This window comes from Mustela nivalis, assembly GCF_964662115.1.
Source record: "Mustela nivalis genome assembly, chromosome: 5".
NCBI classification, from domain to species: domain Eukaryota; kingdom Metazoa; phylum Chordata; class Mammalia; order Carnivora; family Mustelidae; genus Mustela; species Mustela nivalis.
In genome coordinates this window covers 84,630,348-84,654,790 of record NC_139024.1, presented here as the reverse complement: position 1 = coordinate 84,654,790, position 24,443 = coordinate 84,630,348, and the positions used below count along the sequence as shown (strand labels likewise).

The window sequence follows — 24,443 nt, the reverse complement described above, 5'->3', positions numbered from 1 at the left end:
ATGTCTGTAGTATTTCAATATAACTGAAATAAAAGAAAATGAAAACATGCCTCAAATATATGCTGTCTGCATGAAACTCACTTCAAATATAATAAGAGGCAAGTTAAAAGGATGGAATAAGATTATTATGGAAACACTAATCCAAAGAAAGCAGGAATGACTGTCTTCATACCAAATAAAGTAGACTCTAGAGCAAAGAAAGTTATCATAGTTAGAGAAGTATATTTATATAATGATAAAAGGATCAGTTGATCAAGAAGATGTAGCAGTCCTAAATGCACACAAAAAACAGCTGCAAGAAAATAAGAAACAAAAACTGATTTAATGGAAAGAAGAAACAGAAAAAAGTTCCCATTTGTAGTTGAAGATTTCAAAACTCTTCTCTCAACAACTGATAGTACTAGACAGAAAATTAGCAAGAATGTAGACAAACTCTACAACACCATCAGTAAACAAGTGATCAACCTTTAAAGCACACCACCCCAAAGCAACAGAATACACTTTTGTTTTCAAGTGCCCGTTAGAATGTATATCAAGACATATCACCTCGTGGGCCCCCGAAACCAACTTCAACACTTTAATATTACTGAAATAAGACAGAGTATATTCTTCGACCACAACAGAATCAAATTAGAAATCAGCAGCAGAAGCATAACAGGAAAAGCTCCCAACACTTGGAAGCTAAATAACATTTTTCTAAATTCGTGGATCAAGAGGAGGTCTCAAGGGAAATTAAAAAAAAAAAAAAAAATAGATGGAATGAAAACGAGAAAGGAATCTTAGCTAAGACAGTGCTAAGAGGGAAATTTATATTACTAAATGCATACATTAAGAAAGAGAAGTCTCAAATCAGTAATTGGAGTTCCCTCCTCAAGAACCTGGAAGAAGAGCAAAATAACCCAAAGGAAGCAAAAGGAAGGAAATAATAAAAAGCAGAAATCATTGAAATTAAAAACAGAAAATAAGAGAAAATCAGTGAAACAAAGCTGGTTCTTTGAAGAAAAAAAAAATAGAATTGATAAACTTGCAGCAACACTGACAAAAGAGAAGACACAAATCAACAGTATTGGGAATGAAATATGGGATACCGCAGACATCAGAAAGATAATAAGGGAATTTTAAAAACAACTTTGTCATGTAAATTTGGCAATTTACATGAAGTGGGCCAATTCCTTGAAAAACACAAACCACTGTAAGTTACCGGTGTGAAATAAATAATGTGAATATCTCTATAACACAAGGGAATTGAATTCGTTATTAAGAATTTTCCAAACAAGATATCTCAAGGCTCAGATGATTTCACTGGAGAATTCTCCCAAACATTAAAGAAAAACAAACATCAATTCTATACAATCCCTTTAAAATTTGAAGAAGAGGAACTCTTCTTGTTTTTTTTTTTTTTTTTAAATGTTTGTACTTTTTCAAATTTTTACTTAAATTCTAGTTAGTTAACATAGTGTAATACTGTGTTCAGGAATTTAATGATTCATCACTTGCATACAATACCCAGTGCTCATCATCACGAGTGCCCTCCTTAATACCCGTCTCCCATTTAGCCCATTTGCCCACACACCTCCTTCCATCAACTCTGTTTTCTACCTGGTTCATTTTATAAAGCTAGTATTACTCTGATACCAAAAACCAGATGAAGACAGTACAAAAAAAGAAAATTACTAATACTCCTTATGACTGTAGAGGTAAAAATCCTTGATGAAATATTAGTAAATAGGACGCCTGGGTAGCTCAGTGGGTGAAGCCTCTGCTTTTGGCTCAGGTCATGATCCCAGGGTCCTGAGATCGAACCCCACTTGGGCTCTCTGCTCAGTGGGGAGCCTGCTTCCCCTTCTCTCTCTGCCTGCCTCTCTGCCTACTTATGATCTCTCTCTCTCTGTCAAATAAATAAATAAAATCTTCCCCCAAAAAATAAATATTAGCAAATATAAGCTAGCAATAAATTTTTAAAAATTACCATGACCAAGTGGGGTTTATTCCAGTATCCAGTTCAGTATTCAAAAATCGATCAAAGTAATCATTATATTAGAGGCTAAAGAAGAAAAAAATAGATTTGATAAAATTCAACACCATCCATGTTAAAAAAAATTTTTTTTTTTTTTTTTCAGAAAAAAATAGGAATGGAGGGGAACTTACTCAACTTGATAAAGATCATCTATGAAAAATACACACTGTACTTAATGGTGGTGCTTTTCCCCTAATTTAGGGGAACATGACAAGGATGTTTGTTCTTACCATACTTATTCAGTCTACTGCTAGAAGTTGTAGCCAGTGCAGTAAGGTAAGAAAAGGAAGTAACAGTCATACAGATTGGAAGGAAGAAATGAAACTGCCCCTATTTGGACATAATTATACATAGGAAATCCTAAGGAATCTATAAAAAACTCTTCCAGGACTAACAAGTGAGTTCATTGACGTTACAGAACAGGAAGAAGATAAACATATAAAAACCAATTTTATTTCTGCATATTAGCAGAAAACCCATGACCACCAAGATTAAAAATATAATTACTCAAAAAAATTTCTTAGGTATAGATCCACCCTGTACCAGACTTACATGATGAAAACTATACAGTACTGATAAAGATTAAATAAGTGGAGAAACATACTGTGTTTATCGTTGAAAGACTCAGCATAGTAAAGATGTCAATCCTCTACAGATTGATACACATATTTAACACAAACTTTTTTTTTTTGTAGGTAAGATTATTCTAAAACTTCTGTGAAAGGCACATAAGCTAGAATAACTAAATTTTAAAAGAATGAATGGAAGGAATCAGTCTGTCTGATTTTGAGACTTTTCTGTGTAGCTACAGTAATAACTACTTAGTGATATTGGCAGGGAAGACACAAATTAGTGGGACAGAATAGAGAACACAGAAATAGACCCACACTAATACACCCTACAGATTTCCAGTGAAGGTGTGAACGCAGTTCAGGGAGAAAGGATAGGCTTTTCAGCAAATTGTGCTGGAGCAATTGAACATCTCATAGGTTAAAAAAAAAGAAAAAATGAAAATTTACCCAAGTTTCACATCCGTGTTGCGCCTTTACAATTTTGTCAGGATGACAGGGCAGACACATAAGATGTGCACTAGAAACATCCTTGATTTTACTGTTAATTTTTTTCAAAGTAGCTTTGAGCTAATTAAATTTGGACAATGCTCTCCCAAAACCTGATTATTTATAAGGCAAATGAGCAAATCTTTGTTATCACCTAGTACCCATCCCAGAAAACCCAAAGATAGTTTAGATATAAAAGGCGACTTTCATTGTCCAAATTTAGAGCATGAAAAGAAAAGACAAAATTAAGAGTTGTCTGATGAGACAGAACATGAATGTAAGTCCTACTTTTTTAAACACAAAATATTTTATTTTATTTTATTTTATTTTGTTTATTTTAAATAATGTTTTAGAACCATAGCAACAAGCACTTATTTTTAGGGACTTTTTTTTTTTTTTCTTAATTTACTTGACAGAGATCACAAGTAGGCAGAGAGTCAGGCAGAGAGAGAGGAAGGAAAGCAGGCTCCCCGCTGAGCAGAGAGCCTGACGGGGCTCGATCCCAGAACCCTGGGATCATGACCTAAGCCGAAAGCAGAGGCTTTAACCCACTGAGCCACCCAGGCGCCCCCATTTTTAGGGACTTTTTGAGGAAGGATCATTTAGGTGTTTACCAAGGTACAGAGCTGAGAGAATATGCTGGTGATAAAAAGCAAACTATTAGCATAGAATAACTTGAGCCTTTTATAAAAAGCAAGCTCTGCTTGTTTTTTATATCCTCCAAATAACATTTTTGTAGCAAAGGATTCATAAGCCTGTTTTTCATGAATAATTCCACTAATATTGAATATACATTTAATTTTTTTGCCATGTATAGACTTCTTTTAAGGTTGAAAATGGCATTAGAGTGTATATATATATTTTTAAAGATTCTGTGTATTTGGCACAGAGAGAGAAAGAGTGTGCACGCAAGCGTGCAGAAGCAGGGGGTGCGGCAGAGGGGGAGCTATGGGAGCCTCGATCTCAGGACCCTGGGATCATGACCTGAGCTGAAGGGAGACATTTCACCGACTGAGCCACCCAGGCGCCCCTAGAGTGTGTATTTTATCTACACATTTACTTGGAAATAATTTTATTATATGATTCTTCTCAGTTGGCACAATGCTGTATTTTTCCATTTTCTCTTTTTTGAAAACTATTTTTTCAGCTTTATTGATATATAATCAATATATAATAATGTATGTATAAGTTTAGGGTGTACAATGTGTTGATTTGATATACATATACTGCAAAACAACTACCACAGTAAGGTTAGTTAATGTGATCATCTCACATAATTACTTTTTTTATGTGTATGTGCTGCAGCTTTTATGATCTGCTCTCCTACAACTCTCAAGTATACATGCAATACAGTATTGTTAACTATGTATAGACTTTTTTTTAAAGATGTTATTTATTTGACAGAGAGAGAGCACAAGCAGGGGTAGCAGCAGAGGGAGAGGAACAGACTCCCCACTGAGCAGGGAGCATGATGCAGGACTCGATCCCAGAACCCTGGGATCATCACCTGAGCTGAAGTCAGATGCTTAACCACCTGAGCCATCCAGGAGCCCCATGATGTATAGACTTTTAAAAGTTCATTTGAATATTCATTTATATGTGTGTATTTAGATAGTTTTAGTACATAGCCATGTTAATAGAATTTATGTTTAATAAAATTAGAGACTTAATATTACTTTTAAGATGTAATTAATCTGATGGGGCGCCTGGGTGGCTCAGTGGGTTAAGCCGCTGCCTTCGGCTCGGGTCGCGATCTCGGAGTCCTGGGGTCGAGTCCCGCATCGGGCTCTCTGCTCAGCGGAGAGCCTGCTTCCCTCTCTCTCTCTCTTCCTGCCTCTCCATCTACTTGTGATTTCTCTCTGTCAAATAGATAAATAAAATCTTTAAAAAAAAAAAAAAGATGTAATTAATCTGAATATCCTATTAAACAAACCATACAAGTATATATCTTTTTAAACTTAATATACATGTGAATGCTCCCTGCCATTTAATACACCTCTAGAGCAGCATATTTTTTTTAAAGTTTGTATCTGTGCTTTTTTTTTTTTTTTAAGATTTTATTTATTTACTTGACAGAGATCACAAGGAGGCAGAGAGGCAGAGAGAGAGGAGGAAGCAGGCTCCCTGCTGAGCAGAGAGCCCGATGTGGGGCTCGATCCCAGGACCCTGGGATCATGACCTGAGCCGAAAGCAGAGGCTTTAACCCACTGAGCCACCCAGGTGCCCTAGAGCAGCATTTTAAATGGATTCACAATATTCTGTTATGCTGTGTCATTATTTGTCTAATTTCTTGGTTGTTAGAGGCAGTTTAGCCAAGGTTGTTGAAAGCAAGGTCTTTGGAACCAGACTGCTTTTTCTCTGACACTTACTCTCTCAGCAGAGAGAGTGGGCATGGTAATAATACATATTTCATAGGGTTGTTGTGAAGATTATGAGTTGATTTCTGTAAATCACTTAGAAAAGTGTCTGGCATGTCCACAATAGCCAAACTATGGAAAGAACCTAGATATCCATTAACAGATGAATGGATAAAGAAGATGTGGTATATATACACAATGGAATACTATGCAGCCATCAAAAGAAATGAAATCTTGCCATTTGCGACAACATGGATGGAACTAGAGCGTATCATGCTTAGCGAAATAAGTCAAGCAGAGAAAGACAACTATCATATGATCTCCCTGATATGAGGAAGTGGTGATGCTTAAGTGGGTAGAAGAAGAATCAATGAAACAAGATGGAATTGGGAGGGAGACAAACCATAAGTGACTCTTAATCTCACAAAACAAACTGAGGGTTGCTGTGGGGAGGGAGGTTGGGAGAAGGGGGTGGGATTATGGACATTGGGGAGGGTATGTGCTTTGGTGAGTGCTGTGAAGTGTGTAAACCTGGTGATTCACAGACCTGTACCCCTGGGGATAAAAATACATGTTTATAAAAAATAAAAAATTAAAAAAAAAAAAGAACAGTGTCTGGCACGCAGGTACTATGTTGAGTGTAATGGTTTTTTTCTTTTTTTTTTCGGTAATGTTGGATGCAGCTTGATTGTAAAGAAACATTATAGTGAAAGTTCATTTACTCATTCAACAAATATTTATTGGGAATCTACTCTATGCCAGATTCCGTTCTGAGGTGAATCAGTAAACAAAACAAATGCTCTTGTCCTTATGGAGTTTATATTCTAATAGGGAAAGAAAAACAATAAAAGATAAACATAGTAAATAGCATATTGCATGGTGACAAATACTATGGAAAAAGAAAATGAAAAAAAGGGGTAAGTGGAGAGTTAGAGTAGTCAGTTGAAGGCCTCATTGGGAAGATGACATTTGAGCAGAGTTAAAAAGATTAGAAGTGGCTCTGGGGAGGGGCACCTGCCTGGCTCAGTTGGTAGAGCTTGGAACTCGTGATCTCAGGGTCAGGAGTTCAAGCCTCACATTGGGTGTGGAGCCTACTTATGAATAAAGATTTTTAAAAAACAGAGAAGAGGAGTGGCTCCAGGCAAAGAGACTTACAGCAAAGGTCTAGGTGACCTGCTGAAGACAACAGTGGAGTTGAGTGACTGGGCAGAAGGGGTGAGTGAGGCAACCAGGGCCAACCATCCAGGGCCCTCATAGGGACTTTGGCTTTAACTCTGAGTGAAATGGGGAGCCTTCTCAGAGTTTTTGAGTGGAAGAGTGAACTGGATTAACTTTAAAAACTTCCTCAAGGGACGCCTAGGTGGCTCAGTTGGTTAAGCAGCTGCCTTCGGCTCAGGTCATGATCCCAGCATCCTCGGATCAAGTCCCACATCGGCCTCCTTGCTCCGCAGGGAGCCTGCTTCTCCCTCAGACTCTGCCTGCCTCTCTGCCTGTGCTCGCTCTTGCTCTCTCTTTCTCTGACAAAAAAATAAATAAAATCTTTAAAAAAAAAAAAAAACTTCCTCAAGAATAGATTTTAGGGGACAAGGTGAGAGAGAAAAGTACCAACAAGTCTGGGTGGGAGGAGGGGTTGATGGGATCAGGGTGCTAACGGAGAGTGAGAAGTGTAGAATCAAAGAATTTAGGGAAATTAGCTTTATGTCCAATTTTAGTATGTGCTGCCTAAGCGAGCACTAGCTTTATGTCCATAAAAGGACAGTTTTGCTGATAGAATTGACAACTAATAGCTTAATGGTATGTGAGGGGACAAAAAACTCATTAAAAGAGTAAAATAAAGACAGGAGTTCCAGGGACCATCTCAATATAGGAAAAGTAGCGGTAAATGTACCAGGAGCTCCTATATTACATTGTAAGACAACAATTCATGTTTATAGAAATGTCCCTGAATCATGAAAATAAGGAAGTTCCACACATTTTTAAAGCAAATAACTAGATAGGTTTTGTGTATGCAATAGTAACTAATATTTTTCGGGTAGTTTTAGCCACTTGTGTATAGATCCCACTTACCAAAGTTCAAACGGTGCCTTGTTTTAATCTGCACTAACCAAGAATATGAAGTTTAATTGTATTTGCTGTATTTTGATCTCCCTTCATTGCAGTTACAGCATGACTTAGGGGGTGCTTTTGTGATTTTGTTCAGTGGGGAAAACCAGGACCTCATTGTGACCTGGATGTCAGGAGCTGCTTTTCCTTTTTTTAGTTCTTGCTGAAACTAAGACTTTCAGGAGTACAATACCTGCCTGAGAAACATGTAATTTCTGAGCCAGTTGCCTTATATGTAATAATAAGCTGTGAATGAAGAATGAAATTATTATATTCATTGAGATCTGCTTATTAAGATAAAGTAGTATTTAGGCTAGTTTTGTTTTAATTGAGAATTTTAATGCTTAAAATAAGAGTACATTTTGATTACTTAAAAATTTAACAAAATAGAGGGGTGCCTAGGTGGCTCAGAGGGTTAAGCCTCTGCCTTTGGCTCGAGTCAAGGTCTCAGGGTCCTGGAATTGAGCCCCACATCGGGCTCTCTGCTCAGCAGGGAGCCTGCTTCCTCCTCTCTCTCTGCCTACTTGTGATCTTTCTCTCTGTGTCAAATAAATAGATAAAATCTTTAAAAAATAATTTAACAAGATAGAAAAATACTTTCTAATGATGCTGAATGAATAAAATACATTTGTGTTTATATGATGTGAGTTCCACGGGAGAGATGTCTATATGTCTGCAAAGGGAGAGTTCAGAATTTTGGGGCCTATTTGTCAAGCTGTGGGTATAAGAGGAAAAAATCTGTTAGGAAGCACAAATGTAGTGAACGGACTCATAGTTTGGAAGGCATCTATGGTAGAAAGAGACCTGAACTTAGTAGACAATTTGATCACCTCAGGTGTATTTCTCATCTGTAAAATGGGGATATTAATACTTATAAATAGTAATGCTGCATAGTTTCTGTACCAAATGATGGAAAGTATTATTAATGCCATTAATAATCTTAATTCCATGAATTAAAATACCTTCTTCTCATGATGTCAAGCCTTTTGTTTCCTGATTTGTAAATTGGACAGTTTCACAGTGGAGTTAGAGACAGTAACTTTTTTTTATTTAAGATTTTATTTATTTGACAGAGTGAGACAACGAGAGAGGGAAAACAAACAGGGGAGTGGGAGAGGAGAAGCAGGTTTCTTGCCGAGCGGGGAGCCTGATGCGGGGCTGGATCCCAGAACTCTGAGATCATGACCTGAGCTGAAGGCAGACACTTAACAACTGAGCCACCCAGGTGTCCCGAGACAGTAACTTTTTAAGCTTTCAGTTATTTTAGTAATCTAGGATCTTGTGAGTAACTTTTTGCTATGGTTACCAATAGTTTTGGAAAGGCATTTTATGCATTCATTTAGCACATTTTACAGTAATTAAATTCTTTATTTGTAACATCAGTATCTCATTTTGGGTTGTCCAAAAGCAGACTGGACTATTTGGTTGTAAGTAGTTTATTTGGCAGGCAGTCAGAGAATGCAATAAAAAGTATGTGGAAGTGTGTTATCCCTGAGGACGACTGGGCTGTCATCCTGCAGGGATGTCTCTGCATGACTGTAGAATTGCCCCACTAAGGGCCAGGGGAGCCAGGTTTTTTATCCACTGTCGGTTATTTGGAGGGTGTGAACCACCTCCCTGGCCCTTTGGACCTGCCCCACACAGGGGCCTGCTCTCGTGACCAGAAGCATCCTTGGGCAGAGAGCTGTAGGCAGTGTAAGTGGTAGGTGTGGGGACCAGGCAAGGCTGAGGGGACAAAGTTGTTTTCTTCTGAAACATTGTGTTACAGAGGCAGACTGTATCCTCCAGTGGAAAGTTTGATTAACATTGGTGACAAGTGCCATATATCACACCTGTTTGATACGTGCTCTTTCTCCTTAGGATTTTCTGTTGCAGCAGACCATGCTACGAATTAAGGATCCTAAGAAGTCATTGGATTTTTATACTAGAATTCTTGGAATGACGTAAGTAAACTATTTACTGGTGCCTGTAATGTTTAAATGCATAACTTTGCAAATACTGGAATTGTTTCCAGATCCATGTAAAAAATGGCTTACGCTTTTCTTCAGAAATCACAGAAGTCCTTTTGGCCAGGTTTCTGGACTGGGCTCACTGGCCAAGTACTTGGGTGTTCTCACCCTCCTTTCTCTCTGAGAGTTGTTTGATCCTTAATGTGTTCAGATCCTTTTAATGTTACAGCCTTTTATTTACTTTGGAAAAGATAGAGTTATAAAAATGCATTACTAATAAAATGAATGAATTAACCTAAAATTGGCCACCTGTCTCATTTTTATGGGATGTATTTTCTTTTCCTGAATAGGTAGTATCCACTGATCTTGCGGTCCTCAAAGCATATTTGTTTATTTTTCTTGATTTGTTTCCCTGAATAACATGAGGGGTTTTTCTTTGTTTCTGACAATATAGATACATAAAGAATAAAATGATTTTGAATTGACTGCCTGGATAGCCTCCATTGACATTGAGAGAAAAATTCAAATAATACAGTATATGTTTGTTTAGAAAATCTGACCGGGTCAGAAAAATATAAAATAAAAAGCAGTCGCCTCCCTTTCCCAGTCCTTGTCCTCAACAATAACTGCTATTAGCAGTTTGTTATAGTTCTTTCCAGAAAATGTAGTTCAGCAAATGTTTACAGCATATGTAAAAGAGTAAAACAAATACATTGAACACTCAGTATTTGCCCGACACTTTACATGTTTTTCATTCATTCTCCACAGTAGCTCACAAAACTGTTTATATTCCCCATTTTACAGATGAAGGAAGAAGCCAGAGTTTAAAGACATTAAGTTACTGGCCCCAAATGCCACAGTGGGCACATGGCGGAGGGGGAATTCAAATATAGATCTGACTGACTCCAGTGTTGATCTTGTTTTTCAAGAGCCCCCAAATGGGGTGCAACTTGATATTATATTGAAAGACATGCTCGCTGAGAAAAGTGGGTTACAACAGGTTCATTTGCTCCAGTTCCCACCTGATTGGTGTGCAAGGCTTGTGCAGTCTGCTTTAGTAGGTACAGAGATAGTTTTCATGACCTTATTATAAACATGTTCGAGTAAATCATACTTGTGGGAAGTCAGCGCTGGGTCTCAGTGGGCCAAGGTGTATTACATAGTGATAATTAAAAGAGCTTAGAAACCTTCCATTTGCTAGGTAGGCTTCAACCATTCTCTCTTATTGATTATAAATAAAGTTATCTTTGAGCATTTAGTTCTCAATAATCTAAATGAAATTGTATTGTGTCCATCCTCATTCTACTCTACTCCTTGCAGAATAATGGTATACTTTTTAAATTTATTTATAGGCCATGACTTGAACTATCTTTTTGGCAGGGGGAGGGGCTGAGGGTGAGGAAGAGAGAGGGACAGTCTTAAGCAGGCTCCATGCCCAGTGTGGAACCCAATGCAGGGTTCCATCTTCTGATCCTGAGATCATGACCTGAGTTGAAATCAAGAGTCAGACGCTTAACTGACTGAGCTACCCAGGCACCTCTTCAACCATCTTTTTTTTTATATATATAAGAATTTATTTATTTATTTGACAGACAGAGATCACAAGTAGGCAGAGAGGCAGGCTGAGAGAGGAGAAAGCAGGCTCCCTGCCGAGCAGAGAGCCCAGAGCAGGACTCCATCACAGAACTGGGAGCTCATGACCTGAGCCGAAGGCAGAGGCTTAACTCACTGAGCTACCCAGGCACCCTTCACTCATCTTTTTTGAAAACTTCAGGATGGTAGTTCATTCACTCTTTGTCTCTTCTCAGTCTCTTCCTTTCCACTGGCCCTTTTCCCTCAACCGACGAACAAGCTGAAATCTTTATTCTAGCATAATTCTTTCCCTCTGCTCTTTCCCATCATCACCCATCATCTGTATAGGTCAACTGTGCTTTCTTACTTCCCCTTGTCTCCCATCAGGGCCATCTGGCTTCTTCTGCCCCTCTCCTGAAACTGCCCTCAGGACCTCTCCATGTCTAGTCACCTGTTTACAGTCTCAATATTGTATGACCTTTCTGCAGTATTTCCTATGTTTAACCACTGTATGGTTGACATTCATGTCTTTTGTGACATTCATCTGTCCTTCCTTCTCTCTTACCATCTATCCTCAGTTCCTTTTCCTAGGAGTTTTGGCATAGTAAGATATTTGACTTAACTGAATGTCATATATCTGAAAGAACAATAAGGAAATGCATCATATTTTTTTACCAAAAATGGACAAAATTTTCTTTGAAGATACCTTTGCCACTTAAACAAGTACCGTAATTCCAGCTAAATTTCATTATGTTTGAAGAATTATAAAAGTTTGTTTTGTGAAAACTTTTTTATTTCACTGATATTTACAAATGAATTTTTAAATGAGATATTTTCATTGATTTCCCACTGCTCTTCCTATTAAATGGGTTCATATTATTCTTAGTAAAACTTGAATATTGTCATGTTGATTTTAATATGAGTCAGCCTTTCCTGTTGTTAATTGATTTTGGCATGTTGTTTAATTTCAGGCTACTTCAAAAATTAGATTTTCCCACTATGAAATTCTCACTCTATTTCTTGGCTTATGAGGAAAAGAATGACATCCCAAAAGATAAAGATGAAAAAATAGCATGGGTATTCTCCAGGAAAGCTACACTTGAACTGACACAGTGAGTATCAATTTTTATCTTTCTGTATAGTTTGCATTTTTATAAACCTTCTTTCCTTACTTACAAGCTTAATTAAACCAGGTCCGCCTAATCACTTTGCATTTGTAACAGCTTGAGTCTTCAAGGTCTTCGTAATTCCGGCATTTTAGGAATGTTGTTTTATTCTTTATGTTGTTTCTGTGTCCTTTGGAATAACTAATGAAAGAGCATTTATTTCAGGATTTTTTTTTTTTAAAGATTTTATTTATTTATTTGACAGAGAGAAATCACAAGTAGTCGGAGAGGCAGGCAGAGAGAGAGAGAGGGAAGCAGGCTCCCCGCTTAGCAGAGAGCCCGATGCGGGACTCGATCCCAGGACCCTGAGATCATGACCTGAGCCGAAGGCAGCGGCTTAACCCACTGAGCCACCCAGGCGCCCCTATTTCAGGATTTTTGATTTAGTGTGCCCCTGATTCAAAACAGCTCTGGAATCAGACAGACCTAGACATGAGTGTTGGCTCTGATGAGACAGCTCTGTGACCCTGAACACGTTGTCTCCTCCTTTGGTGGCAGTCTCATTCATGAAATGGAGACTCAACTCTTAGCCCATGGAGCTGTTTGGAAGATATTTTAATAAGATCAAATAAATAAATAGATCAAATAGATGCAATAGATCTATTTGATCAAATAGATGAAATCAAATAAATAAATAGCCTCTATAAAGTATAATAAATGACAGTTGCTACTGTTATCGTTATTGTTATCCAGATGCCTGGTTTTATTGTCTCCTTAGTCTAATTAAAATCATATTTTCCCATTTGCCTTTTCTATAGTTGAAACCTAAATATTTACAGTAGCAAAGATGAAACCAAGCATATGAAGTTGCATACATACATGCTAAGATTTCAAAGAGATTATTGCAGCAGAATATCTGTTCTACAGGTCACTTGTAATTCTGTTTTCCTTCCTTTGTAGCAATTGGGGCACAGAAGATGATGAGACCCAGAGTTACCACAGTGGCAACTCAGACCCTCGAGGATTCGGTACGTTGGCCTGTTCCTGTGCTGTATACATGGATTTGTGTGATTTGTGTGTTGGGCACTTAATAAGAATAATCAGCTTCTTCGTGTGGTATTGTCTTTCTGTGACTGACTTGTTTCGCATGGCATTATGCTTATAGATCTTTGTCCATGTTGTTGCAAATGGCAGAATTTCAGTTTTCCATTTGTATGTATATGTATTAATATTGATGGACAGTTGGGTTATTTCCAAAATTTGGCTGTTGTAAGTAATTTTGCAGTAAATATAAGGGTACATATGTGTTTTTGGAAAAAAGAATAATCAACTTCTTAGGAGTATGGCTGTTTTATTTTTCCATAAGAATTTTATTTAGGAGTTAATTTCATAGTCTCCATCTAAACCCTACATTTACTCTCACAATGATTTCACTTCTCAGTCTCAGGAGTATATTTCCAGTAGACTTTTTAATTTAAAAAACTAAAACCAAGGTTGCTAATAATCCCCCTTTCTGTTAGCATACACTTCTGCCCTGATCTAGAATCTCTCAGTCAAGATAACAGGATTGCAGGCTTAAATTGGCTGCTATATAGTCAGTGGCCCCAGCAAACCTATTAAATACGAGTAAATGACTACTCTTTCTCCATAGTTATTCTTAACAGATTGAACTATACATGAGCCCAGTACTGGGCTTATTTGAGATAATGTATAAGTCCGAGCTACTAATTAGCTTATTATATGCAGCCAGTTAGACTTAGAGTCTTGTTTTTTAATACAAGTTTTGAACTTTATTTGGTTCAGTCAGTTTTCAGGTGCCTTATGTTTTGAAACAAACTCGTTTTGGAGGCTAGTTGTGGCCCTTGGATACCCTGCAGTAATTATTTCTTCCTTCTGTCCACCTTGTTTGGGGGTGGCCACCAAAGGTCACATTGGAATTGCTGTTCCTGACGTACATGGTGCTTGTAAAAGATTTGAAGAACTGGGAGTCAAATTTGTGAAGAGACCTGACGATGGTAAGTCTGCTGCTTGCTTTCTCCCGGCCTCTCCTCAATTAACTAATGTACATGAAGCAACCACAGAGAGTACTATTGTAGTAGATCCTTCTGCTTGCAAGTAAGTTTGAGGAAGTCTGCTTCAGCCAGCTTAAGGAAAATAATAGAATTCTTGGAAAAATACCTGGGTATCTTAGGGAACTAAAGCAGCAAGTAGGGTGGCTTCACAGGGGACTAGATGCAGTCTGGAGAGCTGTCAGAAACCTGGGCTCTCTCCCCACCCTTTGACCTTACCATATTCTCACTGGCCACTGATTCTCACTATATCAGAGTGTACCTAGCCACCCCAAAATAAGTTCCTTAAGGCTAATGTTAATCTGATTTTAATATAAATACACCACATCTCCTTAGTAAATGGCTGGTCTTTCATTTTTATTCTTCTATAACCATTTTATGTCCTTATGTTTAGGTATCTATTTAGAAATAGTAGTGTATGTATCTAGATTTTGTTGGATTTATATGTATTGTAACTATTCTTCTTAGATCTGTTTCTGCCAGCATATTAATTCAATTTTATTTGAAACATTTCACATTTAATTTTAATCCTTTTTTTTTCAATTAAGAGATTTGATATCCAGGGGAACCTGGGTTGCTCAGTCATTAAGCTTCTGCCTCCGGCTCGGGACGTGATCCCAGGGTGTGGGGATTGAGCCCCGCATCAGGCTCCCTGCTCAGCGGGGAGCCTGCTTCTCCCTCTCCCACTCCCCCTGCTGGTATTTCCTCTCTTGCTGTGTCTCTCTCTGTCAAATAAATAGATAAAATCTAAAAAAAAAAAAAAAAGAGAGAGAGAGATTTGATATCCAGATACCTTCCCAGACCAGGATATTACTGATTTATTTTTCCTTTTTCTTTGGCCTTGGCTTTTATTTATTTATTTTGCATTTTTAAGTTATCTTTGCACCCAGCCTGGGGCTCAGTCTTAAAATCCTGAGATCAAGAGTTGCATGCTCTACCAGCTGAGCCAGTCAGGTACCCCCTGGCCTTGGCTTTTTTTTTTTTCTTTAATATATATATCAAAGTCCTTTTCTCTGTGTAGCTCTTGCAGCATCTTTTGGGTTTTTCTGTCCCTTTATTAAGTATCTCAACCAAAACTGCTTTCAGAGGGTTTTTTGTGAGGCAAAACTTTTGAAGCTTTGTAAGCCTCAGACCCATATCTTTGTATCTGAATGACAGTTTTATTGAATATAAAATCTTAGGTTTATTTTCTTTTGATCTTGAAAATATAACTCCATGGTCTTATTTTTCTATCCAGTGTTGCTATTGAAAAATTGGCTGATTCAGGTTGTCTTCTGTTTCGCTCTGGTTGCTTTTGTTATATTTGTTATTTCTTTTTTCTTATTCTAGGAGATTTCCTCACACTAGCATACCAGTTAGCTAATCTTTCCTCTTTTTCCTATCTGTTCTGAGAGTCATCTTTTATGTTCTCATCTATTGTATTCTGAATTTCAGCTATAATGATTTTTTTTATAGCATTTTTAAAAAATATTTTATTTATTTATTTGAGACAGAGACAGTGAGAGAGAGCATGAGCGAGGAGAAGGTCAGAGAGAGAAGCAGACTCCCCATGGAGCTGGGAGCCTGATGCGGGACTCGATCCCAGGAATCCAGGATCATGACCTGAGCCGAAGGCAGTCGTCCAACCAACTGAGCCACCCAAGCGTCCCACAGCTATAATGATTTTGATCCCTAGTTTTTGCTCAGTTCCTTAAACATTTTCTTGTTCTTGTTTCATATTGGTAATAGCTCATACCATTCATCACTTTTACATGTTTTAATAGCTCTTGGGCCGTTGGTTTAATATTTGTTCTTCTATTTGAATCTGTCATCCACTGTTTGTTTTATGGTTATGTTCCTCAAATACTTGTCACTTTGATACCTGAGGAGTTCTTGTCATTGCAACTATTATTATTCTGGTGCATCAGGCAGTGTGAATGGGGAGAAGCTAGACCCCAGTCTTTAACAGCCCCCATGCTCTCAGGAAGATGGGCCCCGCAGAGATCCCTAGGCACCTGACAAGAGTTAAACACCTTGCATTCTGCACAACAGCTCTTCAGTCACAGCTTCTTCCCCTCTGTCCCTCAGAGAGGAGGCAGGAGACCCTTCTTCTGAGGTGGTCATTCCCTAACTGTGATTGTGTAGAAAGTGAAGGCTGGGGAGATCAGTTGGTTTTCACCTATTTCTGTCAGTTTCTCAAGGGCATAAGACTTCCGTACTACCCTTATTTACTCCTGAGGGCATCTGAACCTGTCGTTTGAACCTCCCCTAATGTGGGGGCAGGAGCTGATGCCTAAGACACTAGGAGGAGGAACAAGAGCCAAACTAACAAAACCCCTTCTGTTTATTCTCCCACAGCCATAATGGACTGCTTTCTGGTCCAGGCCAAAACTATCCATTTCCAAATGGACCAGGTTAAAACAGTTACCCCAACCCACTTCTTCCTCTCCCCAGTCACCACCCTAGTTCTCACTTTTTTTTTTTCCTCCCATTTTCCAGATATGTTCCTCTGGGGTTGATCTTGGGAAAAAGAGCCAGAGAGAGATAGGGGTCAGACTCTTTTAGCATCTTGGTCCCAAAATAGTTGCTGAGGTCACATTTTTCCATTTAAGCAAACAACTCTACTATTAGGCCAACTAGCCTCTCAATCCCAGTTATGAATTCCTAGGAGAAAGACTGACAGAGCTGAGGGACCTAGAATAGTGTTTAAAGAAGTCATTATGACCCAAGCCTCTGGGTCTTTCTGCTGTGTGGGTATGCCATGTTACCTGCTCAAACACCTGTTTTCTTTTCCTCTTTAAAGTAAAACAATCTTGGGGTGCTGGGTGGCTCATTCAGTTAAGCTTCTGACTCTTGGTTTGGGCTTAGGTCATGATCTCAGAGTCCCGGGATTGAGCCCTAAATTGGGCTCTGTGCTCAGCATGGAGTCTGCTTAAGATCTCCCTCTCCCACTGCCCCTCCCCTGCTTACACACTCTGTCTCTCAAATAAAAAAAAATCTTTTATTTTATTTAATTTACATATTTGACAGAGAGAGAACACAAGCAGGCAGAGTAGCAGGCAGAGGGATAGGCAGAAGCAGGCTTCCTGCTGAGTAAGGACCCTGACACAAGGCTTGATCCCAGCACCCTGGGATCATGACCTGAGTCAAAGGCAGTTGCTTAACCAACTGAGCCACCCAAGTGCCCCTCAAATAATAAATAAAATCTTAATAAAATAAGACAATCTCTGTAACTACTCAACGGGTAGCATGAACTGTATCATGAAGGTGAAATAAAAATAAGGTGCCTTATTAATCAGTTACAGATTTTATTTCAGGAGAGTTGGTTCCCAGCTGTGTGTGGAAGGTAACTATGTTAGTCATTCTGAAACGCATGCATTTGGGCAACACTGACAATAGAATTGTCTAAAATTAAAACTATAAGCAAAATAATGTACTTTTTAAAATGCAAATTAAAATTTGGATTAATAAAAAATGTTCTTAATTTTAAAAAGTCTTAATTTTAAAAAGTCTCTTTTATAATTAAATTCATTTCATCTTACAGGTAAAATGAAAGGCCTGGCATTTATTCAAGATCCCGATGGCTACTGGATTGAAATTTTGAATCCTAACAAAATGACAACTATCATTTAGTTCTGTGAGAATACTGCTTTGTGATTTTAGTGAAGAACTTGTGGGAGGTAAAAAAGGAAATGGTGTAATTCAAGATAGACAACAGAAACATCTAGGACTGAAGAATCATTGTCCCAATTCAGATTATTCTGAAGTCCATTCCCCTTTTCTATTTCAGCCTATGTTTTTCACCTAATAATTCAGTCACTGTGGTTTTAAAGTAGTGCTTTGTCTTATGTCCTTGAATGTAGTTAAATAACTTTACTTTTTTATGTAATAATTAGAACAGTTACCTTCAGAGGCTGCATTTGCCTTCTTTCTCCTATATGTGATTTCTCAACAAGTCTGCCTTTGAATCATCATTCTCCAAAAAAAAAAAAAAAAAAAAAAAAAAATTAACAAGTTTTTGTTGTGGTTACCTTCTGGGGTTTCAATTCCTCAGAAATACCTTTTCACAACGAAAAGTAAAGAACACTGAACAAAAATGAAACTTCATGTATACTTCAAATAGTATAAAGTGCTTATTTCACAAAAGAGAAGGTAGTCTTGGGAGCAAGTCAGAATCAGACTGACAAGGATGTTGATAGAAAAGCTAATTTCTTCTTACTTACAAAGTACTTTCTAAGCTCAAGGACTAACCTCTTTATTTGGGGATGGGGCGGTAGATGGGAAGAATATTTACTGGTGTGCAGAGACTGGGCTAGGCTGTCACTGTATCTCATTTAATCCTCCCAGCTCTCCTCTATCCTGTGAGAAAGAAGGCAGGCTAGACATGGAAAATAACTTTAATGAATTAAGGCAGTATTATAAATAGGCTCAAGTACTTGAGACCTGATTCTCATTTTTAGTATTAAGATTGTACTTCAAAAATTAGTACCTCACAAGACCTCCTCCACTCACCTCTGCTGTGAAAACCGTCAGTGAGTTTGAATGTTGTCCTCTCAGCACTGGGGCCCGAGCACCAGGATGAGGGAAGGAGCGGAGGAGGAAGTCTGTAGTACATGGCGGTTCTGGGGAAACCTGCTTATCCCTGGGCAAGCCATGCCTGTGTTACTTCATTACTCAAAGAGCCCCTACCCCAAGGTCTTTCTGTTGCCAGTAATCATTTAGGATAAATGATGTTCAGCAAAAACATTACTTAGTTATCAGGAATCAGCTCAGTGGTCTTCCTTGCCATGATTGATATTTGATGGGTTTTAAAAAATCAAACTGATTTTGACAATCTCATGGCCCAGAGAAACAAAAACATCTGGTTGGTGGTTTACCTAACATTTAGATTTTCTGTAGACTCTAGCGGAAGACCTTTGGATAGGCTGTGCTGACTGCTGTTTCCACTGCTAGAAGCACTTAACATTTCCTTTTTGGGTGGAATGGATTATGTGAGCAATTCAAACAAAGAGCAGTACTTACAGACTAAAAGAAAATAAAATTTCAGATAAGACTGTGTTTAATTTGTGAACTGACCAGCATATTCTTTATAAAAAGGCCGGCAGTGGGGCACCTGGGTGGCTTAGTTGGTTGGGCATCTGACTCTTGGTTTCAGCTCAGGTCTTGAGCTCATGGGCCCTAGGATTGAGCCCCAAGTGACCTCCACACTCAGTGGGGCGTCTGCTTGAAGATTCTTTTCCTCTGCCCCTCCCCCTACTTTCATATGCCCCACTCTTTCTCTCTCTCTCTCTCATACATAAATCTTGAGAAAGAAAAAGAAAAAAAGCCTGCAATGATTTGAAAGGGCTTGCAGGTTCATCTGAGCTGGGAAACTGTAATTCTGTCTGTCCTGCAAAGCAGATAGTTTCTATGGATAAGTAAGTGTGGAAAAGGTGGGAAGAATAAATAAGGATAAAGGAATATGGTAGAAAAGATATAAAGAAGAAAGTCCAAATATCAAAGGGTGAGTTGTGGGAACCAGTGAAGATCAGTTTCACATGCTAGGTACTGGAATTCTCAGATGGGAAGGTAATTAGATTCATAAATCTTCTTATTTCTGTGGGAAAAAAGCTTTCTCTACTTGCTAAGGAAAAATGTGTCAAAAGACAGGCCTTGGGGCGCCTGGGTGGCTCAGTGGGTTAGGGCCTCTGCCTTCGGCTCAGGTCGTGATCTCAGGGTCCTGGGATCGAGTCCCGCATCGGGCTCTCTGCTCAGCAGGGAGCCTGCTTCCTCCTCTCTCTCTCTCTGCCTACCTCTTGCCTGCTTGTGATCTCTCTCTCTGTCAAATAAATAAATTAAAAAAAAAAAAAAAAGACAGGCCTTGCTTATTCCTTAAATTCATCTCTGTGTGTATTGAAAGGATGTATATTCTATCACCAGGTGCGGGACTGGGACAAATGACTTATTTCCCAATTAACTTATCCAGAAGTAGTCATATGAAAGAGTGCAGGAGAGCACAAGGTTTTCTCGTTTTCCACGACTGGACCACAAGACTGGGGAGCTTACTGTCAATGTAAAATCAGTCTCCCGTGGGCCCTTCACAGCTAAGCCTGGAACTCAGTTACAATACCGTGGTTTGAATGAGGCGCTAATGGCTGAGAGAGAATTACTGTGGCTTCCTTATGTCGCAGTCTGAGCAGAACTGCATACAGCACATACTCAGCAACACAACTGCTTGTGAAAAGGGTTATATTAGGACGCTTGCTGCTGGTCATGAGAAAAGACCCAATTCTACGGGTTCATAGTGGGTTCAGAGATCTCAAGAACCTTGGTTTCCTTCCTTCCTGCCCTGTCATTCTCAGCATTTTCTTTCTGGGCTAATAATGCTCATGATCAGAGATGCCGACCATGACTTCCCAGTGTCATGAATAATCCAACAATGTCCAGTGAAAGAAAAGAACATTTCTTCCTCCTGTGCTTTTAGGGACTATAAAAGCTTTCCTAAAGCTCCTCAGTGGAATTCCCCTTGTGTCTTGACAACATTGGTTCACTTGCCCATGTCTAATCACTGGCACAGGGAATGAGACCACTCTGGCTTAAAGAGGTCATATTTAGGGACGCCTGGGTGGCTCAGTTGGTTAAGCAGCTGCCTTCGGCTCCGGTCATGATCCCAGCGTCCTGGGATCAAGTCCCACATCGGGCTCCTTGCTTGGCAGGGAGCCTGCTTCTCCCTCTGCCTCTGCCTGCCATTCTGTCTGCCTGTGCTCACTCTCTCCCCCTCTCTCTCTCTGATAAATAAATAAAATCTTTAAAAAAAAAAAAGGTCATATTTACTCTAGTTGCCTGCCTGAGGATGGGCACTGGATCAGAACTGAGACTGTCAAAATGGAGGAGCAAACAAGGGCTTCTGAGCAGGCATAAACAGACTGCAACAAGGTGAAATGAAATGTTGAGAGCCTGTAAGAAACCAGACATTTTCTGCCCTTGAAGAGCTTGGTCAAATATTGGGGTTCTCAACCTATCAGGCTTAGCAGACCCTTTTTACTACGAGATGGGAATACTCGTAACCTTGATCATACCCACTATCCTAAAATGAAATTCATACATACCTCACCTATATACACAGTTTTAGAAAGGGTCAGTTCAGTGCCTTTACTGTAATGTAGAGTAGAATGAAATCAATTTGTAATAAAACATGCATTTCAATATATAAATGCCCAAATACTACTGCACTAGAAAACAATGAAGTAGGTGCTTGCTCTTAAATCCAGAAGTAAAACTGCTCAGTCAAGTACTGTTAATGCCGCTGGATATTTTAAAGACTGAATTCATGTTTCCTGAGGAGCTATAAGATTACATATAGTGCATACTGGTAACAAGTATGTTTTACTGGCCACTCAAAACACATGAATAGCATTTACTGTTGAAAATGTCCTTTTCAGGGCGCCTGGGTGGCTCAGCGGGTTAAAGCCTCTGCCTTCGGCTCAGGTCATGATCCCAGAGTTCTGGGATCGAGCCCCACATTGGGCTCTCTGCTCAGCGGGGAGCCTGCTTCCTGCTCGCTCGCTCGCTCGCTCTCTCTCTCTGCCTGCCTCTCCGCCTACTTGTGATTTCTGTCAAATAAATAAATAAAATCTTTAAAAAAAAAAAATGTCCTTTTCTGGGGTGCCTGGGTGGCTCAGTGGGTTAAAGCCTCTGCCTTCAGCTCAGGTCATGATCTCAGGGTCCTGGGATGGAGCCCCGCATCAGGCTCTCTGCTCAGCAGGGAGCCTGCTTCCTCCTCTCTCTGCTGCCTCTCTGCCTACTTGTGATCTCTGTCAAATGAATAAATAAAATCTTTAAAAAAAAAAAAAAAGTCCTTTTCCAAAATGGCGATCAAATTCTTGCTGACATTTTGAAGAAAAGAACAGTATTCCTTCTGTTAGCAGGACAGTTTGTCCGTAGTGAATATTAAAATTATATAAGTAACAAAATACGTGTTCTAGGCTCAGATAATAAAAAGGTGGCTTTATAATTTTATTGAAGTAATACTGACATTGTATAAGTTTAATGTGTACATTTGATACATTTATATATTGAAATAGGATTACTAGAGTTAGCTAACACCTCTATCCTGTCTCATAAATACCATTTCTTTGGGGGTACCTGGGTGGCTCAGTTGGCTAAGCATTTGACTTGGTTTCAGCTTGGGTTGTGAGCTCAGGGTGAGATCAAGCCCTGTTTCCTGCTCTATGTTCAGCAGGGAGTCTGCTTGAGATGATCTTCCTCTCCCTCCGCCTTCCCCGACTTGCATGTGTACAAATTCTCTCTCTCTCGCTCTAATAATCCTAAAAACATTTTTTTTTGTGGGAACAATTAAGATCTAGTCTCTTAGTGACTGAAGTTTATAATACAATATTGTTGCCTGTAGTCACTATCCTGTGCATTAGATATCCAGAACTTACCTACTAGTTGAAAATTGTAGTTTACATTTTTAAAAATTTTAAATAGTTTTAGGTTTATAGAAATGATGCTAAGTTTCCATATAGCTCAGACCCAGTTTCCTTTATTTTTAAAATCTTACATTAGTATGCTGTATTTGTTACCACTAATGGAACTACACTGATGCATTATTATTAATCAAAGTCTACACTTTATTCAGATTTTCTTAGTTTTAAGCTACTTTCCTTTGTCTGTTACAGGATCCCATCTAGGGTACCACATTCTATTTAGTTGTCAGTTCTTAGACTCCTTTAGAATGTGATCTTTTGTAGACTTTCCTTATTTTCCTTGTTCTTTGGTTGTTTTGAGGAGTGCTGACTAGTCAGTGTTTCTCAGTTGGGATTTTATTAATATGAATTTTTTTATCATTATGAAACTGGGATTATGGTTTTTTAGGAGAAAGCCTATAGAGGTAAAGTGACCTTCTCATCACATCTGATCAAAGTGCACGTTACCAACACGATGTATCACTGATGATGGAAATCTTCATTACTTGGCTGAGGTGACTTTTGTTTTTTCTCCACTAATGAACACTGATCATTCTGCAGCTCTTACATCACATGAGACCATGGGAAACTAAGTCCTGAGGTTTATATATGGTCCCACCTATTATGAAGTTAATCTCCACCCACCCCCTTTCCATACTGTGCTCTGAGAGGAAGTCCGTTCTATGAAGCTCACCTTCTTGAGGGGAAAAGCAAGCTTTTACCTATATGAATACTTAGACTTTCCAAAGTTGTGCAGGCCCTGACAGGATGTCTTAAAACCCTGTCCCTGGTCCACTAAGGACCAGTTGTGAAGCCCAGCCAAAAATGCCCCCAAGAGTTTCCAAAACTACCCCTAGGGGTCAGTAATGCCCTATGGAGAACTACTGGTCTAAGATCTCAAATCCTAGTTTCTTTAAAGTGGAGTGTGAACTTAAAGCATTTGCAAAGGAATCTAAATTCAAAATCCAGTTTCATGGTTTCCTCCTTATTTACATGTGGGTTTTTTTGGCCTCTAATTCAGGTGCAATTTATTTTAGCTATTTGTCTTTGAGAGTTCTTTAGAACATTTAACTTTCCTTTTACATAAACTTTGTTGCTTACATTAATTTTGTATTTTATTTAAAATTAATTATTTTATTTAAAATTATTTTGATTTATTTAATAATAAAATAAAAATAAGTAATAAAAATATATTTTAAATTAATTTATTTCAGAGAGCACATGTGAGAAGGGGGAGGGGCAGAGAGGAAGACAAAGAACCTCAAGCAGACTCTGTGCTGAGTGCAGAGCCGCATGTGGGGCTTGATCCCAGAAATGACCTGAGCTGAAATCAGGAGTCAGTCGCCTAACCTACTGAGTCACTCAGATGCCCCTGTATTTTAAATTGAAGTCCAAAATTGGACTACAAATCTATGGTACATGGGAGCACCAGCACCACCCTGTGTTTATTTGAGAAAGTGCTAGTCAGTACATTATGGAAAACCAACATAGTGTAATCATCTCACCAGTATACTGAACAGCCTCACTTCTCCCAAGGGTGGTCCCTGGGACCTGAAGCATCAGCATCACTGGACAGCTAGTTAAAAATTAAGATCTTCAGGCTTCACCTGAGACCTGAATAAGAAGCCTTATTTTCAAAGGATCTCCAAGCAATTAGCATATAGAATGTATGAGAAGCACTATTATACAGACTCCTTTCTAAAGTCACTAACATCAGAGAATTATATTCCCCAAAATATGAATTATTTTCTCCCACTACTATAAATACAGTAAAACATTCATTATT

At 38.8% G+C, this 24,443-nt stretch overlaps 1 protein-coding gene and 2 long non-coding RNA genes across 3 annotated transcripts in view; 1 reads left to right on the top strand and 2 right to left on the bottom strand.

Annotated features, from left to right (window-relative positions):
- Positions 1–18,307, top strand: part of GLO1 (glyoxalase I) — a 25,084-nt gene extending 6,777 nt beyond the window's left edge. The window contains exons 2-6 of the mRNA XM_082732295.1: positions 9,396–9,478; positions 12,028–12,168; positions 13,123–13,190; positions 14,088–14,177; positions 17,755–18,307. Of these exons, the coding sequence (XP_082588421.1) occupies positions 9,396–9,478; positions 12,028–12,168; positions 13,123–13,190; positions 14,088–14,177; positions 17,755–17,843 (471 nt within the window). The 3' untranslated portion in view covers positions 17,844–18,307. The remainder of the gene's footprint in view (positions 1–9,395; positions 9,479–12,027; positions 12,169–13,122; positions 13,191–14,087; positions 14,178–17,754) is intronic.
- The window catches only part of LOC309865682, a 51,989-nt gene that overhangs the window by 11,596 nt on the left and 15,950 nt on the right, over positions 1–24,443 (bottom strand). The gene's annotated exons all lie outside the window — the stretch shown is intronic.
- LOC309865673 lies at positions 17,754–24,443 on the bottom strand. Its single transcript, XR_014312229.1, has 2 exons — positions 20,070–24,443; positions 17,754–19,861 (listed from the first exon to the last, which is right to left on the bottom strand). It is a non-coding gene; the product is annotated as an uncharacterized lncRNA (long non-coding RNA).